The sequence below is a fragment of the Rhododendron vialii genome, chromosome 12a (assembly GCF_030253575.1).
Source record: "Rhododendron vialii isolate Sample 1 chromosome 12a, ASM3025357v1".
Classification (NCBI taxonomy): domain Eukaryota; kingdom Viridiplantae; phylum Streptophyta; class Magnoliopsida; order Ericales; family Ericaceae; genus Rhododendron; species Rhododendron vialii.
Window position 1 is genome coordinate 32,907,386 of NC_080568.1, and position 15,155 is coordinate 32,922,540.

Genomic DNA, 15,155 nt, shown 5'->3' on the forward strand with positions numbered 1-15,155 from the left:
AATGAATTTGGTGTCCACGTGGCACTAACCTTTGTGGCCCCTCTGAGAAAGAGGAAGTTGGCCGTTTCCTCGCAGAGGCCACTCACCAAGTTCCAACAAAATAGCACCGGTGGCTTTTGGAGTCTGGAAACTGCGCAATATTCAGAGAATTTTGTGCAAATAGCCCTGCTCTCTCTCTCTCTCCTCTCTCTCTCTCTTCTCATACTTGGAAGGAAAGGAGACAGTCCGGAGCACATCTGAAATAAAAGGACTTTCCCGATATTTTCCAGGATTTCAACAGATAAGTAAAGAAAGGAATCCGTGAGAGCTCTTACCAGAAAGTGCTAGTGATCCGTTTCTCAATTAGGCATTCCTTGCACGCTTAAAATTGAGACACAGTCCTTATCATAACGTCAGATATGGGTATCACAGCCTGGGATGTGGGCATGTCTTTGTCCATCTGATATAGTGATATCGAGAGAGAGAGAGAGAGAGAGAGAGAGAGAGAGAGAGAGTCCAAGTTGATTCTGTGCCCACAAAAGCGAAAGGGAAATTAGCTTTTGGTTAGTACTGCAGTTAATCAGAGCAAATACGGAAAAAAACAGAACTGATTTTCCTACCTGGAGAAGGCATAAAAAGGGTGTTCTCGAATCTTTTGTACACAGGGGAATGCTCAAAGAAAGAAAATGGATTTCTGGCCTGAGTTTCTCGCGAGCAGTTGGGGCAAAGAATTTGTGGCAGGAGGATTCGGTGGGATAGCCGGAATATTCGCCGGCTATCCGCTCGATACCCTCAGAGTCCGGCAACAACAGCACTCTAGTACCGGCTCCGCCTTCACCATCCTCCGCAACGTGGTGGCGAGCCAGGGTCCCCTTGGTCTTTACAGGGGCATGGGTGCACCCCTGGCCTCTGTCACTTTTCAGGTTTCTTCTTACCTAAATCCATTTCTTTCTTCTTGTTTTTCTTGAATATCCACGTAGAGAAGGAATTTCTGTTCTTGATTTCTAATTATCGATACTGATTGGGGTACATGACTTAGATGACACCACTGGGTCTTTTCGGATCTGTTACATGGACTCGGATGCCAATATCTACTATAATTGGTGTGACGTCTAATAGTATCAGATTCATCATATTTACGCATTAAGACAGGGCAGAATATTCGTATTTATTTTTTATACCATGCTACTTCATCAAGGGAAAAAAAAAACTCCATTTAGATACTAGACATATTCCCAAGGTGAATATCCAGCTAAAACATCATATATCCCGTACTTTTATACGATTGTCGAGTATCTAATACCACTACCTTGCATATACGAGTCTAGGTAATGCATCGTTTAATTATTGGCCGTTCGTTCTCTCCTAGGAATGTTGTTTCCGGGTTTTTTTGGAATACAAATGTGTCCGTGATGTGAATCTTGCAAATACATTCTCACAGTAATCACCAATGATTTTTCCTCCACTCATTGTCTTGGGGATGAGCCTGATTCAGTAGGGTCTTTATCTCCAAATATGAGGTGCTAATTGTCTCTTGGTAAAAACGTGTATCGATAAACTTTGCCTAGACAAATGCATTTTGACAACACATCTTTGTTCGTACACACCTAAAGTTGAGGCATGATAATGACGCATCTCCAATCCCCTGACCTACCTTAGAAAAAGAAAGCATGTTCACCTGCCAAATTTTAGTCCAAAACGGCATTGCGCACATGGAAACGCATGTTTTAAGAAAGGGAAAATGACGGTCCAAGACGTGTTTTGATAATTAATACATGATTTCCAAACTTCCAGTCGTCCAACGGGTATGCTACTAACCTCTGGGTAGAATAGAAGAGAGTGTAGGAGTCCAACGGATACGAAACTAACCTCTAGAATTGACTTGCTCAAAAAGAACAAACTCTGAAACTGATGATGAACTTATTGATGGCATTGATTGCAGAACGCCATGGTTTTCCAGATCTACGCGGTCCTATCACGGGCGTTCGACTCATCAACACTCGCCACAGATCCTCCTTCCCTCAAAGGAGTTGCCATAGGAGGATTCGGAACAGGAGCCATACAAAGCCTAATCCTCTCACCTGTCGAACTATTAAAAGTCCGCCTCCAACTGCAGAGCGCAAGCCATGAAAATACCCAACTAGCGACTACCCACAGAGGTCCAGTAAGCGTGGCAACACAGCTGGTGAATACCCACAGAGGTCCAGTAAGCGTGGCTAGAAGCATAATTCATACAGAAGGGTTGAAGGGAATATACAGAGGCCTAACAATCACAGTGCTGAGGGATGCACCAGCTCATGGGATTTACTTCAGTACGTATGAGTATATGAGGGAAAAACTTCACCCAGGATGTCGGACAAGTGGCCAAGAGAGTTTTAAAACAATGCTTGTTGCCGGAGGACTAGCAGGAGTTGCTAGCTGGATTTTAAGCTACCCTTTGGATGTGGTGAAAACACGACTTCAGGCTCAGTCGCAATCTACCTCGCCGAAATATGGGGGGATTATTGATTGCTTTTCCAAGAGTGTGAGGGAAGAGGGGTACGCGGTGCTGTGGCGAGGACTAGGAACTGCACTTGCTAGAGCTTTCATTGTCAATGGGGCTATTTTCACCGCTTATGAAACAGCTCTGAGATTTTTTTCTAACGGCAACCATGAAAGCATTCAAACAGATGACGCTATTTGATAAGCAATTCGGTGTCTGTACCCATCAGCAGTCTATTGGCAGTAAGTTGAGAAAATAGTTCTATAGTGATTATTGAGAATGGCAATACTATATGAATAAACTGAAAATTACTGGCTTATTATGCCATTCCTCTTGAAATATAGGCATCTTTTAGTTCTTTCTAAGGGTTACCAGTTACCACATTAATACTGAGGCGAAAAAGGAAACACAATAATGATTGAATGATTGCATATGCCACAAAAATGAATGCGAAGCGATGCTCATTTTAGTCTGAAACATTAACCATCTGATTTGCTCCCCTTGCTTTCTATATGTTGATCACCAAATCACGAGGTAGAATTGTGTTACCAGCGGATGCTACTACCCTAGCCATTTAAGTTTTCAAACCTGTGTTCCCAAATATGGTACGCTCCTTGACTATGTTTGATAAATGATTTCAAAACGATGTTTTACTTAATCCCTATCGCTTGGAAAATTGAATGTACTGTAAATGTTAGATGCCTCTGCTCGTATCACAATTTAGGGAATGTGCATGTTGTGCCTCTCGGGATTCACACGCACACGAATGAGAGGGAATGAGAGGAAACTCCGATTATAGTCACCAACAAACACAAACATGAAAACCTCTCTCTCAGGACTCACTCACGGGTTCTCTCACTGTCTGTTCTTTCTGACACAGCTCTCCTTCCTACACAAGTCTATATATTCAAAGGCGGACGAGAAAGAAACAATACGTACAACAACCAATATGGCCATTGATGGCCAGCCTCCTATACTGCTGAAACATCTCTCTCAGCTCGCTTTCCCTCATCTGGAGGGACCCTAGAAACCCTTAAAAGTCAACAGTCCGCATTCCGGGTAACATAGAGACAGACAGTATTAGATTGCATACTGCCAGGACAAACACGTTGTTGGAAAACGTCATTTATATTTTGCATACAAAAGACTGGAAAAAGCATGCCTATGCACTCAGCAAAAACACAAGCATGCCTAATTGCCTATACACTCAGCAAAAACACAAATCCACTCATTGAATCATCAATACATAGGTATACCTCTGTTACCAAATTGTTCGACCATGTCCTAAACAACGCCCGAACACGCTCATATGTATCTGCACGTTAATAATCTGCGGCCAATGGACACTCCGTCGCAACCCTATTTATGCGAGCTGCATCGATGCCTCTGGTGGCGAAATGTATATTGGGAAGCCTACTCATTCGCAAAAACTTCGTTTTCATCCAAGTGTTTGTGAAAGTGCTTGAACGAGGCAGTGGGCCAAGCTGAACAAGTGATACAAAATAAGCCGTTGTGAATGCCACTTTTAGCTTTGATACGAGAATGAGTATGCGCATTTATGGGGGCGGCGGGCCGTTGGGTGATTCTATCAGCTTCGGTGAGGGTAGTTGGTTGCTTTTTTTGGAGGTGATAGACACACAGGTGTAGATGTGTCGGTGTTGAGAATTCGGTCATACCAACAAATGCACAATGCGCAAACAATAATCAAGAACAGAAAACAAGAATCCAAGGCACGAAGATTTTTAGCTGTTCCCCGACTCGATAGTTGAGTACATATGGCCTCAGCCAATTTCGTTATGTTATTCAAAGAAGTAAGTATAGGTTACAACATTAGTGTAACATCTATATATGGCCCATGTAGTTTGTTTTTTCATTGCCTAGAGTTTACATCACCAATTCTTGATTCGAAACGTTTGAGAATCACGATCCAAATCAAATCAGTCTTCCCAAGATCAAGAGTTGCTGCGTGAAACCATACCATGAGATGGCTTGGAGTTCATACGAAGCTTTTCTTCAGTTTTGATTGAGCATCCTACAAGTGGGCGATGGGACTAAGTCTCAGAATTAGTTGATGTGTGCGTAACCTTGCTGCCTGGACACCTAAGTTAGTATAGTAAAATGAAACGTTTTTGCAACAGAGTTTGTTTATTTGTGACAGAAATTTATGAATGTTAAAAGCACAATTTCTTGGAGTAATTATTTAGTGGTCTGTTGGCACCGCCACGTGATGTCACAACACCTTTATCCATCACACATCTTTGTGGGTTTCGTATCCTTAATACTAGCCCCAATGAAATAACTTGTCTCACAATAATAAATGATGAATATGAGGCTTCGGTTCACTAGCTTATTTTAAATTAAAAGTGATTTATTGTGAAAGAATAACATGTCTTGTAAAATGAAAAAATAAATACTCCATCTGTCCCAATTCTTTAGTTCCTTTTGGGAGTCCGTGTCACTTCTCAATTGATTATATATTGCAATTTATAATTTTTTTAGGTGATTTTGAAAATATCGTTTAAAAGAACTCTTTGAGATCTATCAAATAAGACACATATTGCATATAAACAACATTACCAATTAATTTTATCCGATTGAATTAGGACGAGGGACAAAATAATAGAAACGAAAAAGTATTAAAAAAAAAAATTACTGCCCTAGACCAAATATTTTTTCTATTTATCGATGCCTTAATTGCCTGGGTTAAAAAAAAAAAGTAGGACGATTCCCTTACCCAATCACCTTTCCACACGTGTCTCTTACTGAACACCTTTGCCCCCACAATCTTCAAATTTCAAAGCGCCTTGGTCTTGTCATAATTTTCCCTCATCCCACGCACTCTCTCTCTCTCTCTCTCCCTCCTCCAGTCGACCCTTCTTCAATTTTTTTCACTGTTACTGAGCAAAAAGTTTCACTCTTCTCTCTAGAATCAAAACCTAGCGTACATCGATTCATCGTTTAGAGAGAGAGAGAGAGAGACATAAAGGCATTGCGATCGCAGTTTCTAGCATTACCAACTCATTCTGGGGGCTACATTATTGAAAGTCGAATCGAAGTGTAGAGAGAGAGAGAGAGAGAGAGAGAGAGAGAGAGAGAGATGAATGCAATGGGGAGACAGGGGCAGAGATCCGGTGCACCGGCGGCGCATCACCAGCGGCAGCACTCGGACAACTTCTTGGATTCCTCCTCATCCAACGGTCGGTGGCTTCAATCTGCTGGTCTTCAACACCTTCACTCCTCCTCAAACCCATCTATCCCTCCTCCCAAGGTTTCGATTCTTTCAGTTTCTCTTTGCATTTTCGATGTCGTCGTGCGTGTAATCTTTGGTTAGTGGGGTCCAAATTAGATCCAAGTTGATTTTTTTACTTAATTCCAAGAAATAACTGAATTAAGAGGTTAACTATAAGGTAGATATGCTCTGATAGGTGTAACTTTGCTTAAACAATTGGTCTAAAAGACTTGTTTTTTTTTTTTTTTTTTCCTTCCGAAAACTATGTATGATAGTCTCATTCGTAATACTTTCAACTCTCGAAAAGAAGAGAGCGCTTGGAATTTCCAAGCATTTGAAGCAAGTTGGGGCAATTTAAAAACAAAAAAATTTGTGGGTCTGGCTGCAACCTATCAAATATCCTGTGAGAAATCAAATTGAGCGGGGTACTTGACCCCGCTTGTATCTCACTCCCTCCACCCCTGTGGATAGATCTAATACCGAATTCAGAAAGAATTTGGTATAAACTTCAAGTGATGGGAAGCACCCTAATGCGAAAATCGATGAAAACATCGAGTTCTTGATATAGGTTGGCTGGTGGGGTGGAGAGAGGTTTTGGATGTTTGTTACTGAAATTCAGTTGGGACAACACCGAGCGAAGATGGAGATGCTCTTAGTTCTTTGGAAAGATTTTGAAAGGAACCATGTTAGGATCGTCACACACGCACGATTTACGTGTATAAAACAGTAAAGAAATCAACACAGAGATATACGTGGTTCTCCAAAACCGGGTACGTCTACTGGAGCGAGAGCGGCTGCTGTTCTTATTATCACAGTACGAAATAGGGTGTACAACATAGAGTATTTATACCTACTCTATTCTAACCCTAACAAGATATTTGGCCTCCTGTATCCCAAAAAAAACCTTGTACGATACTGTACAATTCCTTAGTATCTCTTCATATTTAACATATGAGCCACAGTTCTAACAAACCACATTCATTCCAATGAACCGAACGCTGCCTTAAATATTTTCTGATATGCCTGTATAGATCTACTGTTAATGAATGAAGTTTGATTGATTTTATGTCTACGTTTGTAATTGAATGGGGGGCAGGACTACGGTTACTATGGCGGTGGTCAGGGTTCGAGAATGTATAAAAATTCACAGAGGAATGTCATTGGAGGAAGTGAGTTTTTCACGGAGCCATCGACGCCTCCGGTTAATCCGCTATCTGTTAGCTGGAGAAAGAACAGTCAAGACTTGGAGTCTCCAAATGGTTTCAGTCCTGGGCTTCTAGATCTACACTCTTTTGACACTGAGCTTCTTCCCGAGGTGTGTTTGTGTTGCCTATTGAAGAATACATAGCATTATGATGATGAATAAGATGTAGCCTTGTCAGCCATATAAAGAATATGGTATTTGTTCTTGTAATATGCTGCATGTGCTGTAATAAGGACTAAGGAGTGTGCCAATTCATCCTTATTTTTATTTAAGTTGGAGGGGAAAAAGTGGGGGTAGATAGCATCAATAAAGAGACATCATGTTGGTCCTTGAATGATTTATGTCCCATCCACAAGTGCTGATTATCGTTATTTGAAATTGGCAATTCAACCAATATTTAGGAGTTTAAGTGTTCAACCGAAAACTTAAGCTGCTTTTCATTGATCTGCTACTTTTTCTGGGGTATTTTATAGCAGATATCCGTTCCTGGCCTATGTGATGCCCCTTCTTTCTATCGTTCTGCCCGGGGTAGAAGCTTTGATGACTCTGAGACATACTTTGTGAACAATAAGCAAACTGGTAGAGTTCGTGCTGCTGCACCTGAGAACAACGTTTTGAAAAGTTTTGCCGCAGATAAAGACAAGGCCAGCAATGTTGCAAAGATCAAAGTTGTGGTATGTTTTACGATTAAGTTCCCCTCCTAAGTTTTATCTTTAGCATATGTGAGACCCAGCAGCTGACCGTTACTACTTTTTGATTGTCAGCTTGCAAACCACTTCTAAGCGTACTACTTGACATGTGCCTTTTGTTACGATCTTACTGGTTTGTTCTATTATTTAAAATATGCTAGTGACGGCTTGGTTGCAGGTGCGCAAGAGGCCTCTAAATAAAAAGGAGCTAACAAAGAATGAGGAAGACATCATAACCATAGAGCCACATTCCAGTTCTCTTGCAGTCCACGAGACTAAACTTAAGGTTAGTGTTGTGGTTCACGCAGTGCTTGCTATCAGACAACAACTGATATCAAAAACAAAAATGAAAAATAGGTATTTTGCGCATGTCTGCCACGTGTCCCAGACCTCCGGGACACTGATATGTGAGCTTATCCAGCGTGTCGGTGCTTTGTAGCTTCTTTATCATCCTTATGCCACTTTTTGGGGTTCATATCATTCAACTATTTGTCTATTCTTCATCGTATAGCCATTATTTATATACTTTTTCTACTTGTCCATAGAACTTAGGTTGTTGGTGCTCTTATTATGGGCCTTGCTTATTTGAGTTGGATGCCATTTTATACAACCCAAGTATTATGGTTATTAAGATCTGATTTTCAAAGTGTCATTAAGTGGAGAGATTAGTTTCAGTGAAATGCATCATTACTACAACGGTATTAAGTTCTAGTTGCAGGAAGTGTTTTGAAAATTTCTGCTCGTGTATTTGCAATCCCACACTGATTCCAAACAAATCATTTAACCTTTCCTTTTAATGATAAACCTATTCTCAACCAAATTTGAATTCAGTGGTTTTGGTTGTCCTTGAATCCATTTGCTCGGGTCCTGAATAAGAAACAAGTATACACTCTGTTTTTTCGTTCTCTTCTCTTGTATTGGCTTTACGTTTTTACCTATTGGACCATCCCACTGAGTATAGAGATTGTTCGAACTCCACAGACGTTGAAAATTTTGACTGTCAACATTCTGCAGGTTGACCTAACAGAATATGTGGAAAACCATGAATTTGTTTTTGATGCTGTGCTGAATGAGGAAGTTTCAAATGACGAGGTGAGTGCACGATTCAATCGTTAGAAATGATAATAAAACAATTAAGTACTTCTGGATCCGCATGATGGAGATAATTCCTTAAACCATTTGTTTATCTTAGTCTTTTATTTTGTTTCCACAGGTATATCGCGAAACTGTAGAGCCCATAGTTCCAATAATTTTTCAGCGCACCAAAGCAACTTGCTTTGCGTATGGACAAACTGGTAATGACTTTATTCATCACTGATGAATGCTGTTGTAAACTTCCTACCATACCACTAAGAATGATGGTCATTTCTTATGCTATCACATATACCCCTCGAAAATTACAAACACAGCCTCAGGCCCTCAACTTCATGAACGGATAGTTATCAATATTGACTCTTTATAACCACAAATCTCAACTAGGTGCTCGGATTGTTCATCTTACGTTATACTATTACTATGCTCTTTGAGTTATAGTCATGGTAGATATTTTGCAGAATATAAACTTGGGCTCTCCAATTCGATGCTTGGAGCCTTCAGCCTTGTATTTTCTGTCTTCATTTATTGACTTTACGAGTATCAGTAAAAAGACTTAAAATATTGGAAACAAAATGTTTTTTTCCCCTTTTCGAGCCAATTAAATTGTGACAATTATCTTTCTCATGTGGGCGGGTACCGTTGGGCATTGAATTGAAATTATACTCCAATAAGCTTTCACTGTTTGTTTGTTAACTTGTTCAGGAAGTGGGAAAACTTACACTATGAAACCGTTGCCCCTTAAAGCGTCTCGGGATATATTGAGGCTGATGCACCATACTTACCGGAACCAAGGCTTTCAGTTGTTTTTTAGCTTCTTTGAGATATACGGGGGAAAACTTTTTGATCTTCTCAGTGATCGGAAGTAAGTTTAGTTTCCACGTCCAGCTTTTTTCTAGTCTGCCTAGGTATTCATGAAACTTTGTTCTCTTGTGCAGGAAACTTTGTATGAGAGAGGATGGTAAACAACAAGTTTGCATTGTGGGTTTGCAAGAGTACAAAGTTTCAGACGTCGAGACAATTAAGGACCTTATTGAGAGAGGAAACGCTTCAAGAAGTACAGGCACGACCGGTGCAAATGAGGAATCCTCACGGTCACATGCCATACTTCAGCTAGCTGTTAAAAGGTCGGCTGATTGTAGTGAAACTAAGCCTCCCAGAGTTGTTGGCAAACTTTCCTTCATAGACCTTGCTGGAAGTGAACGTGGTGCAGATACAACTGACAATGACAAGCAAACGAGGTTTATGTTACTTCGATTTCAAGTTTTCTTGTTCCTCTTAGGCAAAAATGCAGAACTTTTAAGCCCCGTACCTGAGACACTTGATGCTTGATCTGGTAAATTAATTAGTGGGCTCCAATCATGTTTAACATCAACAGGTCATTTTGAGCGGGTAAATTGACCACTTGCTTGGGGTTTATTCCCCTCCCTTTTCCCGCATCTTAATCTTTGTCTGATTATGGAAAGCTTAATCCTTTTAAGTAACAATAAGCTGTTAAAATCAAGCTATACGTTGGCAGAAGGAACAAACTTTGTATGGAAATCCTAGAAATTTTGTATACGTACACTCTTGTAGACGTCAGTTTATTTTGCTCTCTAATCTTCTATTTTTAAGTCATGTATACTGGGTCATTCTTCTTTTCCTTGATTTTACTTCTGTTTTTGGTTTGTTTACCTTTTTGCGAACTCTTTTTCTTTCACTATGAAGCGCTTTGCCTTTCATCTGCTTCGTTGCTATGCTCTTATCTACGCTATTGTGGCCATTCTATTGTCTTTTCCCGTTCTTGCGTACACTTTGGATCTTAGGTGAAGTGCTAGAGATGATTCTCATGTTATTAGAGCTTTGAAAGCAGGACTGTATTTAGTTGACGTGGATTTCCTTCAAGCATTAAATAGATTGGAAGTGGTGTTTTCTCCGAAGTCACCTAATTCGCCAGGTAAGGGTAGCACATGCACGCTAGAAGCACAGATCCACGAATTATCTGCAAATTCACGATTTGGTACTTATAAAATCCTCGAATTCATGCTGCTGCATCTGTGAGTTCCGCAACCGTAATGGAAACGATGCACGTGGCTTACCTTTTAATGATGGCTGGTTCCTAGTGATACAGAAATAGTACCAGGTGGTACACACCAATGCAAAAGCTATTAAAACTAACTATTTCAGGTATCGAGGCTGCATCTTTGGACATATAAGGGAGACTTCAACCACAAAGCTAATGTGATTTCTATGGTTAGAAATAGTATTAGTCTATTAGACACACCTAATAATAATCATCTGAAAAAAAGATATACTACATCAAAAACAAATTTTAATTTGCAGTAATGTATCTAGTAGAGTATTGCGATGATTTTATGTAGACGCTCTCAATTCCTAATCTTTTGAAATTGATGCTCCCACACCCGCTCCTGCACAATGGAATTGTGACCTAGGTTTCATCTAAGGTGTTATGAAATTTCAAATGCAGAATGGAAGGTGCTGAGATCAATAAAAGCTTGCTTGCATTGAAAGAATGCATCAGAGCGCTCGACAATGATCAGGGTCATATTCCTTTCAGAGGCAGTAAATTAACTGAAGTCCTCAGGGACTCATTTGTTGGAGACTCTCGGACTGTTATGATTTCTTGCATTTCTCCGAACGCAGGATCTTGTGAACACACTCTTAACACCTTAAGATATGCTGACAGGTACAATTCATTTGATATATAAACTCTCTCCCTCTATTCCTCTGTGAGGATACCCATACTTCATAAATTCGACTTCTTAGGGTGAAGAGCCTTTCGAAAGGGAATAACTCGAAGAAAGATATCCTATCATCCACCTTAAACCTGAGGGAATCGACAACAATTCCTTTATCCGGGATGACCTATGAAGACGATATAGCTGATTCATGGCCTGAAAATACTGATCAGGAGGAATTTGATGATTCAGAAGAGTTCCAAGAGCCAGAGAAACCATTATGGAAGAATAATGGGAAAGTTGAAGCATATGGGATCTCAAACTCAGAAGATAAAATGAGAAGGACCAATGGGCAGACAAAATGGAAGGACCCTCTGAAATTCGAGACAAAAAATTCTCATGGTGATGATGATATGAATGCCCTTTTGAAGGTAAGAATGTTTGGAGAATTACTAACTATAAGGTCGAATCTTGTGACATTTGCGGTGCTTTATTTATATATCATCCAGGTTCAATCTGTTTGACTCTTGTGGCTTGTGTTCCATGTATCAGGAGGAGGAAGATCTTGTTAATGCTCATAGGAAACTAGTGGAGGAGACAATGGATATAGTTAGAGAGGTTTGCAATGGACTTTATTGGCTTGTTATCTTTTACTGAAATGGGTTTTACTTACATATCGTGAGTAGTTCAGTTTTAGTGGCCACTAGATGGTGTCATCTGCGGACAAAAAAAAAAGGATTATTGCCCTTGGAAGATTTGCAAATCCTCATAATAACTTGTTTCGTTCTTTCAAAATTGTCCGTCAGTTAATTTCCCAGTTCTGTAGTCTGCTATTTTCTTATTTTTCATTTGGTTTTGATCCTACTATTTCTTTAGTTGATCCACTTTCTGAGATGATATCTTTTTCTGGCATAGCACATTGCATGTACACGCGTTTAAACTCCTGATTACTATTTACATAGTGTGTTCAAATTTGCAGGAGATGAGTTTGTTGGTGGAGGCAGATCAACCAGGAAATGAGTTGGACAATTATGTCTGTAGATTGAATGTAATCTTATCCCAGAAGGCTGCTGGCATTCTAAAACTACAAAACCGCTTGGCTCATTTTCAGCGTTGTTTGAAGCAGCACAATGTTCTAGTTTCTTCTTCTGGTTACTAGATCTTATGTGGAAGTACATATAGAATTCGCATGTGAAGGGTTTCACATTGGATGAATATTGTTGCAAGATCTACCCAGATAGTGATTCGGATTCCCTGGTAACTTATTGTGTGGCCAAGTCAAGATTTGTATTCTTGGGGAGCAATCGTTTCTTCGTCATCTTCAAGTTTCAGCTGTATGCTGCCCAATTTTTCAGGGGCTTTGGTTTTCCTTGTTGGATTGGTATTGGGGCCTCATTTATGATTTATTATCATCATTGTCGTCAAATTTGTTTTACCCAATTATAGAAGATTATGATTTACATGCTATTTCACAAGACTTTGTAAAGCTTTTAAGCTTCTTCATGATGACATATACACACACCAATTTGCTCTTTGAAATGTTAATTTTTGTTACTTTTGGATTTCGTATAGATCATTAGTACATGATTCACTTGACCGTCTACTAGTATTTGTGAGGTCTTAATTTTGATTTCCAAGACTCACTTCAAAAATGGGAATCATTCATCTTTTAAACACGCACACTGAATTGGAATCAATTAACCTCAAAATGATTTGGAAAACCATATTGATCAAGCTTTCATCAAAAGAATTGTGAAACACGTCTCTATCTTCAAAATACTGTAATAAATTTGACCACTGAATTAGAACTCATTATCTCAGTTGGACCCTTCCTTAGTTGTATCATACAGCATAAACCATCACCCAAAAGGATGCTAATTTTGCCACTCTCTTTTTTGTTAACGTCATTCATCTGCAAATATATTTTTGCACCAAAAGTGACTTCTTTCTTATCAACAATATCACATTTGACTTGACTACATTTTACTTTCGGTGAAGTCTTGAAATAAGGTGTGGAATCACGGATCCGTCTTGTGGAGACATGGCCGCATCGCCTTTTATTTTGCTGTTAACTTTGTTTCCCGAAATCTCTGCCGTGTTTCAATTAGGGAAAAAATAGGTAAACACCAGGAGGCGGTGGGGTGGCAGGGGGTTGGGTTTCGGGCCAGGGTGAGAGGGGAAAGGGGCAGGGGGAGAGTGTTTCGGGCCAGGGGGAGATGGGGAGGCGGGTTGGCCGGGGGAGAGGGGCAGGCGGCGAAGGCTTGCCTGTTCATCTTGATTTCCTCAAGAATTTCTTCAAGCAGCCGATGGGTTTTCTTGTCATAAAAATGGTGGTTGACAATGGTCTGCAGTATCAGAGTCCCAAGACTTATTCCGATGACCCTCATTGTATCTCGTGACGCGGCGGTGGCTCCGCCAGCCTCTGATTACGGCGGTCGTCGACACATAGTCTGTCGTAGGAGGTGCGAGAGAGTGAAGAGTGTAACGGAACATCGCAACTGATTGCAAATGCTAATGGACGCAGAAGCACCACTCGATAGCGGGATCGATGTTATATATACTCTATCACAAAATAAATGGGTCCCCCACACAACATTTTGTAATTGTAATTTTGGGGGTGATTTTAGAATTTTTGATGGTGAGATTCTACACAGACAAGCCAACTCAGCAAATAAAATATTTGACCGTGGTTGCGAATGGGAAGGGATGGAAAATGGTTAAGTGTGGTAGGGTGTATTCGTGTGGCTGTTACAGTTTTAATGGGAACCACCGTTTTAATGAGGTGGCATGACTGCATTCGATGCTACCACCTCGGTGTTGCGATGCTTAGTTGGATTTTGAAGTAAAATGGACAAGAGAGTGAGATTTATAAAGAAAAGATGAGTAAGAGATGTTATAAGGACAAGTTGAGAAAGACTTTTATCATATTTTCATTGTAGCGAAGTGAGTACAACAAGGCTCTATTTATAGAGCACTTCCACCAACATCTAATTCTCTAGAATTGTCTAGCTAGAGATAAGCACACGTGTTTTAATTACAAAGATCTCCTAACCTCTAGATTTTTCTAGTTTTACTCATACATAAATCTTCATAGAGTAATTATATCTTCTACACACTTCTTTAGACTGTTAGCTTAGATATTTTATTACATGTTCTATATTATTCTAGAACAAGATTACAAATTACTTTTTTTAACACGCGGGCGCAAACACACAAACACGCTCACGTACAATACCAATAGGTCCTATGCACATTGGAGTTTGTTCGTTCAGAAGTTACATTAACTCTATTAATTGGTGTATTAACAATCATCCTTAATATATTAGTAGTATATTGTTAAGATTAGCAATATTTACTCAAAAAAATGTTCACATTGGAATAACCAAGCTAGCAACCTTTTGTTAATAATCAAATTTGGTGAACCCAACATCTTTTCAATCAAGTACTCATCATTACACAAAATTTTATCTTCCATCTATTTTCACTCTTTCTTTATTTTTCAGCCATATTGTCAAAAAATTATTTTAGTAATTTTTAAAAAAAAATGAAACTTTTTTTTTTTGAAAAATGATTTCGAAAAATTGTTTTAGGTAAATTACTTTGTATTTTTAATAAATAATTTTTATTAGTTTGAAAATTATTAAAATAAAACTTTTCTATATTACAGTAGTTTTCTATAGTTTGAAAAAGTGATACTCAATACTTATACTTTCAATCATTATTATCATCAGGGACGGGAGTTGCGAAGAGGGGGTAGCGCAGAGGAGAAGAAAAGGGAAATGTAAATGTGTTTTTTTTTTTT

General features: G+C 39.5%; 2 protein-coding genes across 2 annotated transcripts; both read left to right on the forward strand.

Moving 5' to 3' along the window:
- LOC131309833 (mitochondrial arginine transporter BAC2) lies at nt 1-2,819 on the forward strand. Its single transcript, XM_058336480.1, has 2 exons — nt 1-902; nt 1,922-2,819. Exons 1-2 carry the CDS (start codon nt 666-668, stop codon nt 2,660-2,662), a joined length of 978 nt encoding a protein of 325 aa, XP_058192463.1. The 5' UTR covers nt 1-665; the 3' UTR covers nt 2,663-2,819.
- A 2,464-nt stretch (nt 2,820-5,283) lies between these two features.
- LOC131309834 (kinesin-like protein KIN-13B) lies at nt 5,284-12,892 on the forward strand. The gene is made up of 12 exons (XM_058336481.1): nt 5,284-5,729; nt 6,787-7,005; nt 7,371-7,568; nt 7,762-7,869; nt 8,598-8,675; nt 8,797-8,878; nt 9,381-9,540; nt 9,614-9,916; nt 11,143-11,361; nt 11,442-11,784; nt 11,906-11,971; nt 12,333-12,892. Exons 1-12 carry the CDS (start codon nt 5,559-5,561, stop codon nt 12,510-12,512), a joined length of 2,127 nt encoding a protein of 708 aa, XP_058192464.1. The 5' UTR covers nt 5,284-5,558; the 3' UTR covers nt 12,513-12,892.
- Nucleotides 12,893-15,155: the final 2,263 nt, after the last annotated feature.